General features: G+C 34.5%; 1 protein-coding gene and 1 pseudogene across 1 annotated transcript; both read right to left on the bottom strand.

The window, feature by feature from the left end:
* Positions 1-4,473: 4,473 nt before the first annotated feature.
* LOC145802919 (cysteine protease RD19A pseudogene) lies at positions 4,474-5,311 on the bottom strand (annotated as a pseudogene).
* Positions 5,312-19,152: 13,841 nt separating this feature from the next.
* On the bottom strand, positions 19,153-19,737 carry LOC145802695 (pectinesterase inhibitor-like). Its single transcript, XM_082895460.1, has one exon. It carries the CDS (start codon positions 19,735-19,737, stop codon positions 19,153-19,155), a length of 585 nt encoding a protein of 194 aa, XP_082751586.1.
* Between the last annotated feature and the right edge of the window lie 1,650 nt (positions 19,738-21,387).

Below are 21,387 nucleotides of genomic sequence, written 5' to 3'. Positions count from 1 at the left end.
TAAAACAAACAGGGTTTTAAGAATCTTCAAAAAGTTTAATAAATCTGAATGGTTAGATATTTTTCGCAGTTATGGAATAGAACAAACAAGGTTTAAAGAATTTTCATAAAGTTCAATAAATCTAAATGGTTAGATATTTTTCACATAATAAATTTGTGGCTATGTTTTTTTATACGCAAGACATGATCTCTATATTAATAGATTGAATTAAGCTAGTAAACAATCGGAAAGTAAACCAGAAACTATAGTTTCAATTGAAGAAATAAACACATATTTAACGAGAGCAAACCAAGAGATCATAAAAGGAAAACAATGAATCGACGAAGTAAATGTTTAAAGATTTTATTTTCTTAGAAAAGGTGGAACCAAATGATTTGGTAATCCAAAACTTAAGGCACATCAGTATTCATCGATCCACAATCCCCCGAAATCAACATTTCTTACATTAAAAGAGAAGCTCACAGATTTTGTTCTCAGAGCAAGTGAAGATGAGGCCAGCAGTGTAAGGGAAAGAGTAAGCAGCAAATTCAGTTCAGGAAGATCGCACATCATCCATGAGAATTCTTAATTAACCTTGAAAAATGAAACCTTTTTTGCAATCTTTGTGTGCTTGCCATCTTAAATTTTAGATTATAGGTAGGGAGGTAGGGCTGTAGAGTTTGTTTAAATTTGGTTGATTGATTTCTTTGTAGTGTAGTGTACAAGTTTATTAAACACATTTTAAGATGATAGCTAACAGGTTTTAGTTGAGTACTTTTTATTTTTAATAATGCTTACGTTGAGTAATGGATTGAATTTAACTTGTTACCAATTGATATTGAAAGTATTTTTGATGAACACTAATCAAGTTGGAGTAACTTATATTGTACTGTGTTAATTATACCATGTGAGTTTATTAGATATTTAACTAAAAGGTCTTTTTCAGATTACCCAATTTGTAATATTGGATCTATTAATCCTCGTGTTTGGTTTATTAGGATATTCATGTAGTTGTTGGGTAGTCCCTAGTTCCATTGAAGCCTTGCTACAATGGTGGGATGGGGTGAAGCTTAAGATGAAGGAGAGAAAAATTTGGAATATGGTGCCACTAGTGATGTTGTGGTTAGTTTGGAAGTTGAGGAATGAAATGGTGTTCAATGGGGGTCATCCCAATTTTGCTGATTTGGTGGATATTGTGAAGTCAATGATAGCTTTTTGGGCAAAGAGTAGTATTACAGGTGTGTAGTACTCAGTTCATGATTTTGTGATCAATTTGAATCAGATGCTGCACCTGCCGAGGTGAAGGGTGTTGTTGTGTTTTTGTTGCTGGTGTGGTTTGTTTACTAGGTGTAACCACTAAGGTTAGAAGGTGTCTGAGTTACCAACTGCAGCATTGTTCTGGAGAGCAGCAGCAGCAGTGTGCTTGGTTCTGGACAGCAACAGTAGTAGCAGTAGCCGCAATGTGCTTGGGTAGTGTCTGGTGTGTTTGGGTATTGACCAGCTTCCCCCACTTTTTCACTAGTATCATTAGCCAGCATACAATATGTACATTTTCATATCTGATTTCCATTTTCATCCCTTAATACAGCAACTTGAGATTAGACTAGTCAAGGCACCAATAAATTTTGGTGTAACTTACTCCAGTCAAAGCATGTACACAGTGTATTTGGTGTTTTGCCTATGACCTACATACACAGATGGTTATATATCAAGATAACAGCTTTGTATGTTATATATAAGACATAATATATTTTGATGATTGTTTATGTCTTCGGTCTATTGGCAGGTTGTGTCCCATGTTCTAACAAGCCCAAAGAAACAAGAAAGCAAACTAAAACTCCCAAACATAGTAGCAATAGTAGCCACATAATCAAATTGACAGAAATAATTTAAAAAAAAAATCATTATAATTATCTTGAAATAATTATAAAACTTCGGGTATGGTTCGAGTTGTGTTGTCAAAACATATCGAAAATTTCCACCCTTATATTTTATCTTTTTTTTTTTTGGGATCAACAACGAAGAAAACTTTATTGATGATAGAGACCTTACATGTAAGGAAAAAAAACATCAACAAAGGGGGGGGGGGTAACGAGACAACCCAATCCCAACGTGGTTGGCTCTAAGCAACTTGCACAATCACATGGTAGCATCAACCCAAGCACCTGTTGGTAAGAGACCAACATATACAAACTGCAACAGAGCTTAAAATACTACAACAGATACACAAAGACAGCAGATAGCAACAAAATACAGCAGATACACAAAGACAGCAGATAGCAACAGATAGCAACAAAAATACCAAAACAGCAGGGAAAACTTATGCTAATAGCAGCCCAGGTCACTTTAAATCCACCCAAAATACTAAACCAGCAACCACTACAGACCAGACCCCATCAGATATTCACCACATAACAGCCCTCAGATTCTAGCAGATCTATCAGATACACACCAAACACACCAGTAGCATTCCACAGATTATATTAGACCATACACACTAGATATACTAGTCTAGGAGCCAAATTAGCAGGCAAATTGTTGATTAGTATTCTATTTGTGTATCAATATTCCTTCTCATTCAATGAAGACTATCTACTTGTTTTGCATATGCATACAAACTGATTTTGCAAAAAAAATCTCTGAGATTTTGTTTTTATCAAAAGATTTAAGAGGGGAAAAAAAAAAGAAGAAGAAATTTCACTTTTGTCTTTCCTTTTGATTTCTTTCCACTTATTTCTACTCTAATTCTTGATTGAAATACATAATGTTTTGGTTTTAACTACTCACTTTGCATTTGTAGTTTTTGGTATTGGAGCTGTAAGGAGTGAAAATCTAAACAAGAGAAGGTTGACAACGATGTCAAAACCACTTTCCCGGAACTGTAGGTTTAGTTTATGACAGTGTTTCGCTTGTCAGACACAAAATATATCCTTCATTCTCATATATTGCACAACCAAAAATGTCTGGATTCATTTTGGTTCTGTTTTAGGGAACCCAATGCCATTTTCTTTTTTGCTGTCATGATTTGGTTTATAGGGGAACCAAATTGAATCCAACCATCAATGCACCACTAGTGTCTTTAGTCACACAATATATAAAAAATAAAAAAAATTGATGCACAGTAGTTCTACAGGTAGACAACCATGATAACCTAAAACCCACAACTCAATGATTACTTGGAGTTGCATCAACACATCTCCACAACCAATCTCAAAAGGAAGTATAGTACTTGGCGAAACACCATTTGCCAAGGTTAAAATCTCCATAAAAATAATAACTCCTCTAAATAACGATAGACCCACGTAAAACACACTAACAAAATATTATGAGGTAATAACAAGCATTCCAATGATATATAGGATAGAACTTTACAATATGCTGATGGTTTTCTGTGTCAAAAACTGGTATGCCTTTCTTGTAGCAGGCTTTGCATCGTTGACATAGCAACCAAATGAGTACTAGCATGCAGAGGGCCACATGTTTGTACCAGTGATGATGCACAATGCTGAAGTTCATAACAAAGATTCAGTTGTTGAGGTCTTGTGCAAGTTGCATGAACAATGTTCCCTGCATAGGCTCAAGTAAAGGTTGCACACTCCTAAAACATGAATATTCTCTCTCATTAAATCCTCATTGCTAGAACGAGGGTCATAGAAGTAAGATTTAGGAGAAAAGCAATGGATGAGGCATGCTGTGAAGCAGATATCCTTTTGAAAAAAGTGCAGGGAGGAAATGAAAAGTTGTTGGAAGAAGAGAACGATAGGAGGGAAGATAGAATTGCATGAGATGCGCAATAACGCTTTGAGTGTGAATGCAATAGTTTCAAAGAAGTCACAGAAACCCACACAAAATGTCTAAGCTACTTACCAATTCATAAGAGAGGGGATCAATGATTTGAAGGTGTAAATATATATATATATTCATTTGATGTCTTGCTTATGGTGCTTTCTTTGCTACTTGCTGAAGGTTTTCTGTAGTTATGGCATTTTATAGTTTTGGCTAGGTTGTTGTACATATAGCAATTTTGGTTTTGTTAGTTATAAGATGTGTGATTGATTTTTGTTCTGAATTGATACCCCAAAGAAACAAGAAAGCAAACTAAAACTTCCAAAAATAGTAGCAGCAACAACCACAGAATCAAATTGATAAATAGCAGCAGCAGCCATAGAGCCAAACCAGTAACCAAAACTGACAACTCAACCACCTCAATCAACTACCAACTCCAACAACTTAAACTCCAACACAGATCAAAAAAAGGAAAAGAGAAAGAAAAAGAACCCTTGCATCAGGACCAAACCAGAATTGAGAGTCACCTGGAACAGAAACTGACCTGATATAAATTATAGATTGTTAAAATTCACCTACTACACACCTACCACTACCACCTACTACACACTCACCTACTTCATCTACTCTCCACCTACTCCTCACCTACTACACACTCACCCTCTTCTATATATAGGAATCATGAATCATTGTAATATAAATCATCAATCAATAAATCAATCAATAATATACATCAATATTTTACATGGTATCAGAGCGAGGTTAACAACCTAGTCATTCTACTTCACCGGCGGGCGGCAGTCTCGCCTTGGCCGCCCGCCGGACCTCTACACATACCTTCACTCCGCTGTATCTTCCAACAAGATCCTCTGTGTGTTCAGATCTTTGTATCCATGACACTAAAGTTAGCTACTGAAGCAGCAATCTTGGTCTTGTCAAATTTGCAGGTTCCACGATCAGTACCGGTGTAAGGAGAGTCCTCTTCTCGCATAAGTCCACCAGCTTTGAGTGTGTACTCAAAGGCACTATTCATCAGCCCACCATTGCAACCAGAGTCGCAAGAATCAGCTTCCTCTGGATCACACTCATGGTCACAATCCACAAGTTGTTGCTCGCTAAGGCTCACAAGCTTCCTTGTTGCAAGGAAATTCGCACCCTCCAAGGCCCCAGTGGCACTAAACGACCAGCATGATCCACAAGAACCCTGATTCTTTACGGGCACGACGGCTCCGTGATCTCTCCAATCGAAATCTGTCGGGAGATCATTTGTCGGAAGGATCGGAGCCTTGTTAGCGTCGGATGGAAGCTTGAGGCGCCTCCTCAAGCCGAGGTGTTGTTGGCGAAACTCCGCCGGAGACAGATCGGAGAACTGAGTGACGCCGTGGACCGCCGTGGGGTCGAGCTGCTGGTGGCGGTGAGCCCGGTGTAGGTTAGACTTGAAGATCGAGAACCTGTGATCGTGCTCCTCCATGGTGGCGCCGTCCGAATCTCTCTCTCTCTCAACCCATCTCTCTCTCTCTCTCTCGGGCATTGTCTCTCTCTCCCTTCCTTGTAAAAGTCTACAGAAGTCTTGAGATCATACTCGCATTCTCTCTTCTCCAGATACTCCATTGCTGCCTTTTGCTTCTTTCCTTTCTTTTTCTTTTACTATTTACATCCACTTTTGTCCCCAACTTTCTCTCTCCTTTTTTTTTTTTTTAAATAATTTCCAACCCACCGCCCCACATGCACTTTATGATTCCTTATTCCACCCATTTTTTTTTATTCCACCCACCAGCGCATGCTTTTCCATTAATACCTTTTTCTTATTATTATTTTTTTATTATTCTTATTATTCTTCCCACCAAAAAAAAAACAAAAAAAAAACCTCAAACATTTCAAATTTGCACAACAACCAATATTTTATTCATCTCAGGGATCACCCCGAGCATAATTTTACACAAAAAAAAAAAAAAAAAAACACACCACAACAACCAACCACAACAGTGGCATTTTTTCTTCTCTACTCTGCTGCCGGTCTCTTCTTCTTGCCTCCGTCTTGGACGGCCCTTGACGGTGTTGCCTCTGTGTTTCCTAGACCACCAAGCACGTTGCCTCCTCCCTGCTCCTCCACTGCAGCATATAGCGGACCTCCAAATCGAAACATCACAGTGGCCTTCCGCTTCAGCTCCTTGTTTTCCGCCTCTAGCACACTTATCTCTGCTCGCGCATCCTTATACATGCGTTGGAGCAGAGCCAGTTGGGCGTTTAAATGCTGCACCTCATTTGTCCTACTCTGCAGCCGGTGCGACAAGTTTGTGACCGCAGTCATGGTCTCCACACATGACTTCAGTGTCTATTGATTGGCTTCAATATCTGTTTGCCCTGCCATTTTTTGCTCCACAGACCGCATCGGAAAGTTCAACGGAGCAAACCCTGGGGCGCTTGGTTGAGGTTCAGGGGCCACCGCACCAGTTATTTCTCTTGTGGACTCGTTGAGGTCTGGAAAGAGAGTGAGCAGACTACGGGACGAAGAAGCCATTTTTCTGGGCAACAGAGTGTTACAGAGTATCTTTCTCAGCAAAACGAAGAACTTTTCAGAGGTTTCTCTCCGTTTTTCTGTCTCAGCTTCTGCCTCAGCCTCAGCCTCCGTCTTGGTTAAATAGCCGAGGCAGCCACGCGTATCGCGCGCCACTTGACGCCAGACGACAAACGGGCGCGCCAGCCAAGGCACTCACGTGCCTCGTCATCATATCTGGCACGCCTTTTTATGGATTGGGCACGCCTTTTGATGGTACGCCTTTTGAAAGATTGGGCACACCTTTTGAGGGTGCGACTTTTTAGGGGTCCGACAAGACTCTGTAAACTGTCCCGACATTGATTCCGGTTAGCTCCTTCATGGGTCTGACAAGACTCTGTAAACTGTCCCGACATTGATTCCGGTTAGCTCCTTCATGGGTCCGACAAGACTCTGTAAACTGTCCCGACATTGATTCTGGTTAGTTTCTACAAGGGTCCAGCAAGACTCCGTAAACTGTCACAACAACTGTCACAACATTGTCTGCTACAACGATCTGACATGACCCCATAAACTGTCTTCTACATCGGTCTGACACTGCCATCCAGTGTCCTCTACACCGTTATGACACCCCCATACAGTGTCCTCTACAACGTTATGACACCCCCATACAATGTCCTCTACAACGTTATGACACCACCATCCAGTGTCTTCACCAATGGTCTGACACGCCCATACAGTGTCACCTATCCTCTTTTATTTTTATGTATTTTCTTGTTTTGTAACTCTCTCCAAACTCAAGTTGGTTCGTTCCTATCCCCCTTGAGTTTGCGGGGGGCTGTTAAAATTCACCTACTACACACCTACCACTACCACCTACTACACACTCACCTACTTCACCTACTCTCCACCTACTCCTCACCTACTACACACTCACCCTCTTCTATATATAGGAATCATGAATCATTGTAATATAAATCATCAATCAATAAATCAATCAATAATATACATCAATATTTTACATAATGTCATTCATTGAGAAGGGCAATCCTGTGTATGATGCTTTGGTCCATAATGCAATTCTCACTTTGACAAGTGAGCTCCCTATGTTGTGTTTCTGGGAATTGCATTCTATTTATACAAAGTGAGCTCCCTATCTTGTGCAATATCTAGCTTAAGATCACATTGGAAGATGCATTTATTGTACCATACTCTTATTTTTATGAGTTTCCTAAGTTTTTATTTATTTATTTATTTATTTATTTTCTGTCATGGCCTTTATGAATGGTTGTCTTTTTTACATTTTTAGTGCTGATGAATAAAAATAGTAGTAGCATAACTTACTTAACTCAACTAAGCCCTGTTCTGCTAGTACTAGGAGTAGTGATATTGGTCGTGTTTGCAAAAATTAACATTCAGAACTTATTACCTTCCAAACTAGAAAAAAATAGAGAAAGAAAAACATGACTCTGTCTACCCTTTTTAGCCATGTAAAACACATCCAATTTGAATGGGAATTTCTGGTTCACTAGTCTGACCAGCTAATCTGGAACTTCAATGTTAAATGCAATGCTGCATGTGTTTGGACACAGGACACCCACTGATACAAATGACATGGATAAGTTGATACAACAAACCTTTTTTATTTTAATTTTACTTTGGTGAAAAGGAAAATTTATAAAATAAATATATATAATGACACTTAACAGAGGCCAATAGAGTAATGAGTTTCACTATTTTGGCACTCAACCACTGGTTGCAGAGAGTGACAATCATCATTCGTATGGTTCAAGAAGGAAAGGATAACAACTTTCAAATGATCCAAGCATAGCAAGTTTCTATAATTAAGAACCGATGGGAACAAAATACCATCTTGCAGAACAGAAAAGAAAATTCCAAAATAGATAGAAGGCCAACCAAATGCACATCCTTAGCATACATACAAATACAATGACAGAATATACACCCAAGAAGTTAAAAGGCCAATCAAATACAATACACATCCATATCCAATACCACAAGAGGATAAATACACATACAGTGAAGAAAAATTTGCAAAATTTGTGATTCTACTATACCAATAGAAATACACACAAAAGGGGCATAAAAAATAGAGGACTCACCAGAAATTTCAAGAGATTTTTTATGTCAAAAGACAAACTTCAATGGTGGTTTGAGTGAGTAACTTCAATGGTGGTTCGGAGCTGTGATGAAGAAAATGAAGGGCTTCGTTTTAGCAAGGAGAAGAGATTCAATCTTGTTGGGAAAGGCGAGAGTCATTTGCTCTCAATAGTGGTACAGAATAGGCGCCAACTTGGGAATCGGATTTTATATAAAAATGAAATTGAAATATTTTATACAATCACACCTATTTAGAGAGTGTGATTAAAATATATATATAATCACACTTATCTAAAAAGTGTGATTAAAATAAAATGAAATCGATATATTTTATACAATCACACCTATTTAGGGAATGCGATTAAAATATATATAATCACACTGATTTAAAAAGTATGATTAAAAATAAATATTATATATAATGACACTTAATTGGAAGTGATATAAAAATAAATATAATCACATGATAATTAAAAGGTATGATTAAAAAATAGATATATAATCATACTTAATTAAAAAGTGACATTAAAAAAAATGTTATCACACTCAATCAAATCAAGTGTGATTAAAATATCAATCAATTTTTTTTTATCACACTTACATTAAAAGTGAGATATTTTCTTTTACCACGGCTTGCATTTACTATATGTCGTTAATGTGAATCCGTGAAAACCCAATTTTGTTGTAGTGAGGAGAAGAGACCCGTGTGTTTGTAAAATTCAATCTTGTTGGGAATAGAAAGAGTCGTCCTCTGTCCTTCATAGGTGTAGAATAGAGGCGTGAATTTGGGAATTGTATATTTTATATAAAAATCAAATTGAAATATTTTATACAATCACACCTATTTAGGGAGTGTGATTAAAAAGTAGTAATATATATATAATCACACTTTAATTAGAACGTGTGATTAAAAAATATATAAATAATCACATTTTAATTAGAATGTGTGATTAAAAAATATATATATAATCACACTCATTTAAAAAGTGTGATTAAAAAGTAGTAGTGTATATATAATTACACTTTAATTAGAATGTGTGATTAAAAAATATATCAATGATCACACTTTAATTAAAATGTGTGATTAAAAAATATATTTATAATCACACTTATTTAAAAAGTGTGATTGAAAAGTAGTAGTGTATATATAATTACATTTTAATTAGAAAGTGTGATTAAAATATATATATATATATATATATATATAATCATACTTAATTGAAAAGTGAAATAAAAAATAAATATTATCACACTCAATCAAATTAAGTGATAAAAATATCAATCTAATTTTTTTTTATCACACTTCCAATAAAGGTGAGATATATATTTTTTTCAAAGTGTGATCTGTAACTATTTTTGTAGTAGTGCATATAAAAAAAATAGAAAAACACATGTTTTTTCAACCAAAGATTAATTTGGTAGATGACACATTTCTTATAAAGTCTGATGTTTGAACTTGATGCTTGAACATTTAGGTCTAAAGCGAAATATTTTGGATTGCGATACATAAAAATAAAATTTATTGACTTCCATAGGTAGCATAGTTGTGAAGGAGTTGGATTGGGATGAACTATAAATCTAGGGACTTGCGGTGGCTGCTGTGCCCCTTGCATAGCAGCCATTGTTGTGCAGTCAAATGGGCTCATTTTGGGGCTTATTTTGATGATCCGAATCGTTCACATTTTAAAGTACATCGAGTAGAACATACCTCCAAACAATCAAATTAATCGGATATTGTTAACCTTTTCATTCACTCACATTTGTATATATAAAAATAAATAACAATTGTGATTTAAAGTATTAAAATAAATACAAATGTGAATTGATGAAGGGCTATCAATATCCGATCAACTTTATTTTTGACAGGTATGTTCTACTCAATGTTCTATAAAAATTGTACGGTTCAAATGATAAAAATAAAATCCGAAATAATTCCCATGAGCCGCACAATAGTCACTGATGTGCAAACCGCTAGGGGTGAGCAAGGAATCCGTGAAATCCGTAATCCGATCCAGTCCAGTCCAATCCGATAGGTTTGGATTGATTTTTTGAATCCGCGGTTCGGTTCCGGATTGAAGATTTAAAAATCCGTAGTACACGGATTGGTTCCGGATTGAACCCCATGGTTTCGGATTTGAACCGATCCGGACTGTATACAAATAGTATATATTTTTATTATATATCCTCCCCCATAGTATATTCTCTTATTCTATATAAAATCTAAACTCAAACCTAAAACCGTATAACATCTTCTTTTATTACTTTTGTTTGTTAGTTTTTAATTTTAATTTGTAATGGTCTAAATATTTATGGTGAAACTAGTTTTCTTATGGTTGTTTAAATTCTAGAACAATATGTCACTATTATAGAAATATATGTTGCTATTGTGGAACTAATATAGCGCTATGTTTATATTTTTATGAAATTAAAGTGTTATATATATTTTTTTGTTATTTAATTATGTGAATTCGTGGTCCTAAACCGATCCAATCCGTATTTAAATGGATTGGTTCGGATTGGTTCCATGATTTAAACGGATTGGATTGGTTCCAATTTTTCAAGAACTGTAGATAACGGATTGGTCTTAGTTTTATCCCAATCCGGTCCAATCCGGACCATGCTCACCCCTACAAACCGCACAGCAGTGACTCCTGATCCTAAATCTGGACAATTTGGATTCAATTCTCATTAGGGACTTAACCAGTATATATTGTTTGCGAGTGATTATAGGTATTTAAGATTTACTTTAGATTCACCGTGGTCTTGCCCTGGCGAGATTACTTGTCGTAAAAAATAAATTAAAATTTTTACAAAACAACAATCATTAAAAAATTATTACTATGTCCTTTTTTGGGTGGGATGGGAGCCTTTTTTAAGTAAACCTTCTAAAAAAATAAAATTGCTAATAGAAAAGAATTATATTATGCTAATATTTTGAGAGTTTGGAACCTTTTTTCAAAATGGGACTACTTTTAAAAATAGAGCTGCTAACAAAAAAGAAAAAAAAAAAAGAAGAATAAGAAAGAATTATATTATGTTCATGTTGAGAAATTTGGAACTTTGGACAAAATAGGGCTCATTTTGCTTTTCACAGTAATAGCAAGTCTAGTATTTATTTGAGCTCTGATCTCAGGGATGGTATCAACATAATGTTGTAGTGTGAATAGGACAAGTCTATTATTTTTCCCCTTTTTTTTAGATTTTGTTTTCTACTTTAAGAATTTATATAATATATATATATATATATATTTCTTCTTATGTAAGATAGAGGCCTAAGCTAAGGAAGAACTAAAAAACTCTCCAATCTGGAGGCTCTTGAACAAGGAGTTGTTTCAAATGAGATGACGACACCTTAACTATTTTTAGCTGCGCGTCTCATTGAATGACCTACTTAGCTATTTGATCTGCACATCCATTTATATCTCGAGCAATATAAATGAGCTTGCATAAGTTCTGTCCAAGACCCTCCGTATTTGAGGTTTCTCTTTTCTACTTTAAGAATTAGCATGTTTGGTACGATAGAATGAAATGAAGTGGGAATGGAATAAAAGTAAAAATGGAATATAAGGTTGAATGGAATGGAATGTCCATTCTCATTAGATTGGTTGGTTGCCAATATGGAATGACATATGAATAAGATGATAATTCTCATTCTCATGTGTTGGTTATACCTATTAAACTCATGAAATGGAATAAATATTTATTTATTTATTTTTGTAATAAGCTAGTAACAAATAAATTAAAATTTTATATAGATCATGATAATATTAATAGTTGTGAAAGTGATGGTGTGAGTTATAGTAGTGGTGGTGGTAGCAGCGATGGCAATAGTGATGGCATCTGTAGTGGTGATAGAAATGATAGTAGGATAGCGGTAGTAGATTGTTGTGGCCTTAGTGATGGTAGTAAGGTGGTGTTGTCGTTGCGATGGTGGTGGTAGTGGCGGTAGTGGTGACGGTGACGGTGACGACGGTTGTAGCGGCCAACTGTAGTGGTGATAGTAGTAGTGGCGACATCGGTAGTATAGTAATGGTAATATGGTGGTGTGGTGGTTGTGGCTATGACTATGGTGGTGGTGGTGGTGGTGGTAGTGATGGTTATGGTAGCAATATAATGGCAGTGGCAATGGCGATACGGTGGTAGGAGAACAGAATGTTGGTAGTACCTAAATAATAATTTTTTTTAAGTGCCGACAAAAAAATAATTATGGTAATTCCATGATGAAATGGAATGATTATTCCTTAGGTTGGAAGAAAAAACAAGTATTCCCACATTTTGTTAAGGCATACCAAACAAGGGAAAGAGAATGCAAAGCTAGAATGGGCATTCTATTCTAGATTTTTAATCAAACTTTCAGAAGGCTCCAAATATGAAATTAAACTTATTTTCATCATCAATTTTGGCTTCTCATATCATTAAGGCCTTCAATTTCAGATCAACTCAAGATTTCTGTCAATAAATTACATATTCAATTGAACATCTCATAAATAAATTTAATTCTTAATAATCTTAATTCTCAATCCTCATAACTTAATTAACTCCAATTCAGACATAATTAATCAAATCTCAATTTTATAAATCTGAATAGAGTATCTATTAAACTCCTATATGGTCTGATACTCGAATTAAAATAATTCAATTCACAAATTATACTTTCTTACGCCATTTAGAGTTTCAATTTGAAAAATCTAGAAATTCCCTAGATGTTGATTTGTGATTATGTATCAATTTTAAGCAGTATATAACAATCCCAATCAAACAATCAAGACAGATCGACACAACAATTTTACGTGGAAAAACCACAATTGGACACCTCCAATTGTGATAAAAAATCACGGCAACAACCACAAAACAATCCACTAAGAAGATATAAAGGAGTTACACAGGTATACTCTCAATTACCTAGAGAATCCACGCCCGAATTGAACCAACCTCTATGTGCCTCTTCCAACCCCGTCTTCACCTCGGAATTGTCTTGACGATGAGCCACTCCGGAATCCACCAAAGCTTTAGGCTCGAATCCTTCAAAATCCACCGAAGAACAACTCTTTCTTTTGTGTAGAACAAACAAATAATCCTTTGATGTATACTCTTTAAACCATGAGTTGAATACTCAATCAAAACATCAAAGAAAGCTAGCAAAATATTCCCAAATATGAACCCTAGAACCCAAAAAGAAGATCTGGAGAAGTAATCCTAGATTTGGATTGAAACACGTATTTATAGAAAACTATCTCGCGATCTTCGCTCGAGCGTTGGATTGGCCGCTCGAGCAGACCTACGCTCGAGCGCGGAAAGTTTCGCTTGAGCGGGAAAAAACAACATCCAGTATTTTTGCAGGCGAACAAACTTCTGAAATCCAGCATTCTCCGCTCGAGCAGACAGGCAACTTTGAATGCATTTTTATATTTTGCTTCGAGGGTGCTGCCCCCTGGACCCCCGTGAGCTGACCGGGCAGCTCGATCCCCGTCATAATCAGCGAAGTGGCAATCTTGAAAATATTAACATCACAAACTTCTCTGCAAGGCACAATTCGGGTTGGATTCTCATCTAAACACTCATAGCCTCACTGAAATAAAAAGTGCAAAAACAAATACAACTTAAAGGAGTTTTGTCAAACGGGGTTGCCAAGAATAAAAACCTAACACAATTTTTAATTCCAAAATAAATCATCAACCAAATCATATACAAATTAGATTGAATAATTCTTATAAACCCCAAATTAAATCAAGAATAATGGGTAATTAAAATTCAAATCTCCTTAATTAATTAAATACTAGATATTATACGTTCTAGGGTCGTCACAATGATCTCTTCTCTCTCTCTCTCTCTCTCTCTCTCTCTCTCTCTCTCTCTTTCTCTTCTAGATCTCTTTTTTTTTTTTTTTTCTTTTTTTGTTGATTATTATTGTTGTTGTTGTTATGGTAGATCTGGTGAACAGATACCAATTTTTTTTAGTTGTTGATTATTATTATTATTGTTGTTGTTGATGATAATGACAAACAAATTGCACCAGATAGGGATTATAACAGTTAGATTTAAACATATAAGGGACCTCATGTGGCTCTGATTTGTTTAAAATTGATCTGATATTTTAATAGATAAAATGTTCTGATATATTCAAAAAATTGAATAGATATGTTGAAATAAAAAAAAATATGTTTGATAAATTGAACATACAGTAAAAAAATAAAAAAAAAATAAGAAAAAATATTTAAAAAATTGGATAAATAAGAATTTCAGCAGACAAACGAAAAAAAAAATAAAAAAAATAAAAAGAAATTAATAGTTAAAAAGTTTAGGTAGAAAATTTGTATAGAAATTTTTTTGAATAGATATGTAGCACTTGTATCTTTCAAAGCTTTTGGGGAAGTGTATTCGAATCCTTTATTTTTGTTTTGAAAATCTTTGGTGTTGTTGTACGTTAGTTTTAGAGGAGTATAATCTGATTTAAACTTGTTGGGTTTGGTTGTTCACACTTATTCTTATCAAAAGTTCCTTGGAGACTTAGAAATTCTATTCTAAGGTCGACACCAGCCTTTCTAAGGGTCGACCCTTACCTATTGGTGAAGTTTCGGGAAGTGTTACTGGAAAATAGGGTAGACACCAAATTGGAGAGGGTCGACCCTCTTATGTTTGTGTGTTAGTTGCTGGAAAATAGGGTAGACACCAAACTTGAGGGGGTCAACCCTCTTATGTCTATGTGTTAGTTGCTGGAAAATAGGGTCGACCCTATCCTGTTTAAGGGTCGACCCCCCTTGCTTATGCAGATTATCTTTTCTACCTAAAGGGTCGATCCCCATGCCTGAAGGGTCGACCCCTGTGTGTTTTTTTTTAGATTTTTGAGGTCCGAATGGACCCTATCTAAGGGGGTTTTTGGGCCTATTATTTTATTTGACCTTAGGGCTTTTCCTCACTTCTATAAATAGGCCCAAACCATTTTTTTCTCCCATGATTTTCCTTCCCTTTTTCCTCTTAAACCGTGATCTCTCTCTTTTCTCTCTAAAACCCAAACTTTTTCACTTAAATCTCTAGATCTACTCACCTAGATTGATCTTTTCACCTTGCTCATTTGAGATAAAGTGTAGAGCTTGTGAAGAGCTTCGTTTTGATCAGGGCAAAACATGGTTTTGTCACCATCAAATTTTGACCTTTCTCTCTTCTCTCTTATCTAAGCTTGAGGTAGGGATATTCTACTCTTTAATATGAGCTTTAACCTAGATATTTGTCATTTTGTATAAATTGTGAGGTTTGGGAAGATTTTGGTAAAAGTTAAGGTTTGGGTTCTAAACTAAAGGGGATTTTTCATGTTGATTTACAAAGTAACCTTGGGGGTTTGTGTATGAGGTTCTTTATTGTTGAACTGGTGAGATTTGGACCTATGGGTTGATATTTTGGAAAAAGGGAAAATTTTTCCCTAAGTTGAGTTGAAATAACTATTTATGTAAATAATAAAATTAGTTTGGGAATTATGAAATTGGGGAAAATGTGATTGAATGGTGTAGTTTGGTTTGATAAATCACACACCTATGGAATTTGATAAATTATCTATTGATAGATTTTTTTATTTGTTTAGATATATCTATTTTGGACTATCGGTGGAGGATAGCTATGATTGTTGTAGAAACTGTATGAGGATTAGGATGATTGAAACTAATCAATTGAATTATGTCATTGAATATGACGGTTTGATTAAACCATTAAATATGTGTTTTGATTGGTCAGTGTATATGATAAAGTGTTTAAATACGTTGTATATATATCTTTGTTTGTGAGGAGATAGGGGATGTACTCCATTGTTTGGAATGAGATAGGGGATGGACTCTATTGATAATTAAGTTGGTCGGAATGTCCAGGGTGAAAATCCCGAAATCTTATATATTTATGGGTGCCGATTCCCTCGGACGTGGTTCCGCAAAATGGCAAGAAATAGAAGTGTTGGATTGATGGATGTAATGAATTGTGAATCACTGAGTTGTAATCTTCTATTGGTTGCTTTGATAATAATGAATTTGGTTAATTGATTTACCCGGAATGGAAGAATAGAAATGAATTGAGATATTGGCTATCTATGTTGAATGACCTTGAAAAGAATATGTATTGGTTAAGAATGTTGTACATTTATCTGATGCTGATATTTTAGTTAATTCTCATATATTGTTTAGTATATCTCTACTGGGCTTTGACTCACCCTACTTGGGAAACCATTTTCAAGTACAGGTGACATGCTGCCTCCAAAGGCATAGCTTGGGAGGCTTAGGGGCTGAAGGCTCCACTTTTGTGATTTTGTTTTTGTGCTGAATGTTTATTCAAGCCAAGGGCTTTATATGAATAGAGTTAGGACTCTTCTTTTGTTGTAACCAAGTAAAATCTTAGAAAGATGTAACCCCGTAGGGTACTTATTCTGTTGTTAACCTTCAGAGTTACATGCTATAGCTTCAGGATGATCATTTGTGAAAGTGTAATGCATGTAATATCTCTTGCAATATTTAACTTTGATGAATGAAAATATAACATTTCTATTATGTCTATAGATCTTGTGAATGATTGATTTATGTACTTTTTTGAGGGCGTTACAAGATAGTTGTAAAAATTCATCAGATCAAGTAGTAAAATTCAACAAATAGTAAAAAATTGAATAGTAGGGAAAATTGAACAGATAGTTAAAAAAATTGAACAGATAGGGGACAAATTGAACAGATAGGGAACAAATTTGAATGGATAGGAAAAATTTTGAACAGATAAGAAAAAATTTGAACAAATAGTCAACAAAAGTCAACAAATAAATTAAGAGGTAAAATTGGAAACAAAATTTCTTTCAAAACAAATAAAATGATTTCTTACCAAACTATTTCACAAAGAATGAACCTCTCACTAATAAAAAATATTCACTGGATCTAATGTTTTATACCTTCTATAAATTGGATTTATGACCAATTTTTTCGTACAAAAAATAATGAGAGTGATGTCACAAACTTTTTGGTTTTTTGGTTACGGGAGATCCTTCGGGTGCATACCATATTCATGCTATTATAAAAAAATTATAATTTTATCATAAAATTATGTATCATTAATTATAAAATGCATAATCTTATCACAAATTGATATAATAAAATGTTCAAAATTTTATGGTTTAAGTTGTAAAAATTTATCAATTTATGATCAGATTACATATTTTATGATTGATATTATGTATTTTTGTAATAAAATTACATATTTTGTAATAAGGTGTATATATTATGCATCGTTTAGTAGTGCACAACATAACTTTTCTTTTACCACAATAGGAAATTTTTTTTTATGAGTTTATTGGCACATAATAGAATGAAATAAAAAAATTATAATTTATGAGCTTATAACTTTTCCTTCATCGTTTAGGATTTTTACTCGTTCAATTTAAACTTCCGAAAAAAAAAAATTATTGACACATGATAGAATGAAATAGGTAGAAAGTAAGGGAAAGAGAAAAAAAATAAAATACAATTATGAATTTCTTTAGTTTGAAAGTGGTGAAAAATAAAAGAAGATTAATTTTTTATATAATTCATATTAACATTATAATTAATTTTTAATTTCTTGTAAAAAAAACCTAAGAAAAATTGAATGTGTAAGTTATCTATAACTGAACTCTTAAATTTTTCTATATTATTCTTACAAAATTTTCATCTTAGTCAAATATTTATAAGAAAATATATTTTCTTTTCTATTTTTTTTTAATTTCATTTTTTCTCACTTTCACTTTCAACCAAATTTTCTTTCTAATCAAAGGGAACCCTAGGGAAAATAATCACCTAATTTTTTCTAATTTTTTGAAAATCGAGTTTTTTATTTTTGAATTTTTTTTTTAGTAAATTAGTAAATTTTTTTAATATTTTACGTATTTTTTTTTTAATTTTTTAGATACCAATCTATATGTCTATCATATTAAAAATTCATTTTTTTTTTTTTAAAAGTAAAAGCAACGATGATGGTGGCAATAGTTACAGTGGTGGAGTGTAATAAGCTTCTCTACTTAATTATATGTTTAGAGGGGAGTGAAATAGAGAGAAAACAAATTTTATAACCCACTTTTTCAAATTTTTTTTTTTTTTTACGAGAGCTATAACTCACTTTCTATACTGGTCTAAAGTAATCAAAATTAGGTTAGGTTTGAATTAAAGATTTAAAAAATATTTATGGAGAAAAAAAAAAGAAAAAAGAAAAAAGAAATAAAATAGAAGCTTATTTTTTTTTTTTCTCTTTCATTTTCTTTCTCTCATCAAATTTCCACTTTAATTTTTAATCCTAATACGGTGTGAAAATTGGTAAATTAGACCATCTCTAATAGATTATGCTATTTCAATCATAGCAAAATTGAATTTTAGCATGTTACAATATTAATTTTTTATATTTTAAGAAACCCACTCTAACATTAAGTAGGTTATTTTTCAACACGTATATAATTTAAGTTCTACTACATGAGTGATTTTGTATACCTAATTATATATTTGCAATGTCTTTAAATTAAACTTTTAATTAAAAAATGTTATCTAATAATTTAATATTTATAAAAACTTTGATTCATTAGTTCATCATGATAGCCAACACCCTAATTAATTGAGTTCAATACTAGTACCATATGATTCAATCTTCTCAAATCCATTTCAAACTCAAATGAAAAAAAAAAAAAAAAACCTCCACTGCTAAAGGTGCAAAACATTTCACCTACAGCCATGATTTCAAGCTCCAAGTTCATACTCGATTCCTTTTAGGATTGCCAAGTCTTGGATTCATGGAAGCCGGGTAAATGAAGAATATGAATCGTCATATAATGACTTAGAAGAAACCTTGATTACATCGCAAAGAATTTCAAATTCCTTATTCCATCTTCTGCGGTCAGATGAGTAATTTACTGAATTTTCAAATTGATTTTTGCAATCACGAACTTCTTCCTTAACATCATTTACTTTAACTGCTATGCGCTTATAGTCACCATCATAGAAGAGTTTCTTGGTTTGCTCAAGGTCTCTAATGGCATCCTGATAATTTTTGTAACACGAGCCATATCGGTCTGTGAATGAGTTGTATCTGTCCTTCCATGCATCATATCTGTTATCATAACGAGAATTAAGAACCCCAAGAATGTCCCTAGCCTTAGAGGATGCTAAGTCAATTGCAATCTCAGTTAGGCCACGAATATCAGCAACTGAAGCACGCCAATCAGATTTCATAAGCTTTATGCACTCATGCTGATCAATAGTCTTAGAACATATTTGCTTGAGCTTAGTATGTTGTTTAGCAAAGGAGGGACCAATCAACATGAACATGAATACAAGAGAAACTAGCATGGAACAACTACCAAAAAACGATGCCATTTTCAATTCTCTATTTCTGGATTTGTTTTTTTTTGTTCTTCCCTCTTGGCTAGTATGGGAAGTAGGAGAGACTCTTATATAGTACTTTTAATTTAAGGGACTCTCAATTAAAACATTTGATCTTGTGTTTCACGAACTGCTATTTAGTATTTTAACAGAAAATTTATTTTGAAATTGAAATTTTATTTAATATATTTATTGCATCTTTATAAGTTTCTTCTCAATGCATTACCTCGGTTACAGGATGAACTGTTCATATGCATATTGCTATTTTTTATTTCCTTATTTATTTATTTATTTATTTATTGGGTGAGAGAACAAATAACCTTTGCTAATTCTTCTTAAAGAAGCAAAATGTGTCTCTTAAAATTTTTGAAAAAAAAAACCATGAAAATTATCTTACTAATTATCAATATAATATGAGATTTTTTTAAAATTTAAAAAATGTGACCGCCCCTACACCCCTAAATCAGTCATTTTTATGTTTAAGCACCATAAAACAAAATCCGTAAATTTGAACTCCTTGCCACAACCCACTATAATTAAGTAATTGGGAGTCACCATCTAAGTAAATATAAATTTTCAAACCACATAAAAAAAAATAGAAAAACAACACATGTTTTTGAAACCAAAGATTAATTTGGTAGATGACACATTTCTTATAAAGTCTGATGTTTGGACTTGATGCTTGAACGTTTAGGTCTAAAGCGAAACATTTTGGATTGCGATAAATAAAAATAAAATTTATTGACGTCCATAGGTAGTGTTAGGTTTTATTTTTGGTAATCCCGTTTGACAAAACTCCTTTCAGTTGTATTTATTTTCGCACTTTTATTTCAGTGAGGCTATGAGTGTTTAGATGTGAATCCAACCCGAATTGTGCCTTTCAGAGAAGTTTGTGATGACAAAGCTTTCAAGATTGCCACTTCGCTGATTATGACGGGGATCGAGCTGCCCGGTCAGCTCGCGGGGGTCGAGGGGGCAGCGCCCCTTGGCGGGTCCGGGGCAGCGCCACGGCGGGGTCGAGGGGCAGCGCCCCCGAAGCAAAATGCAAAAATGCATTCCAAGTTGTCTGTTCGCTCGAGCGGACATACCCGCGCTCGAGCGGAAAATTCCTGGTTCCAGCAATTTTGGTCGCCTGTAAAAGTACTGAGATGTGTAATTTTGCACTCGAGCGGGTTCTCTAGCGCTCGAGCGGACCTCTGTTTTATCACGCGCATATTTTGCTGAAGCCGCTCGAGCGGGATGTTGGGCGCTCGAGCGGAGATCGCGGGACAGATTCTATAAATTCGCGTGTTGGGTCAGATTTTAGGATCACTACTCCAGATCTTCTTTTTGGATTCTAGGGTTTATATCTGGGGATACTTTGTGAGTTTTCTTTGATGTTTTGATTGTGTATTCAACTCATGTTCTAAAGAGTATACATCAAAGGTTTTGTTTGGTTTACAAGTTCTACAAAAGAGAGAGTTGTTCTTCGGTGGATTCTGAAGAATTCGAGCCTGAAGCTTTGGTGGATTCCGGGGTGGCTCATCGTAAAGACAATTCTGAGGTGAAGACGGGTTGGAAGAGGCACATAGAGGTTGGTTCAATTAGGCGTGGATTCGCTAGGTAATTGAGAGTATACCTGTGTAATTCCTTTAAATCTTCTTA

The sequence above is a fragment of the Camellia sinensis genome, chromosome 11 (assembly GCF_055761805.1).
Source record: "Camellia sinensis isolate YWXY chromosome 11, ASM5576180v1, whole genome shotgun sequence".
In the NCBI taxonomy this organism is placed as follows: domain Eukaryota; kingdom Viridiplantae; phylum Streptophyta; class Magnoliopsida; order Ericales; family Theaceae; genus Camellia; species Camellia sinensis.
This window is presented reverse-complemented; position numbering and strand designations above follow the sequence as displayed.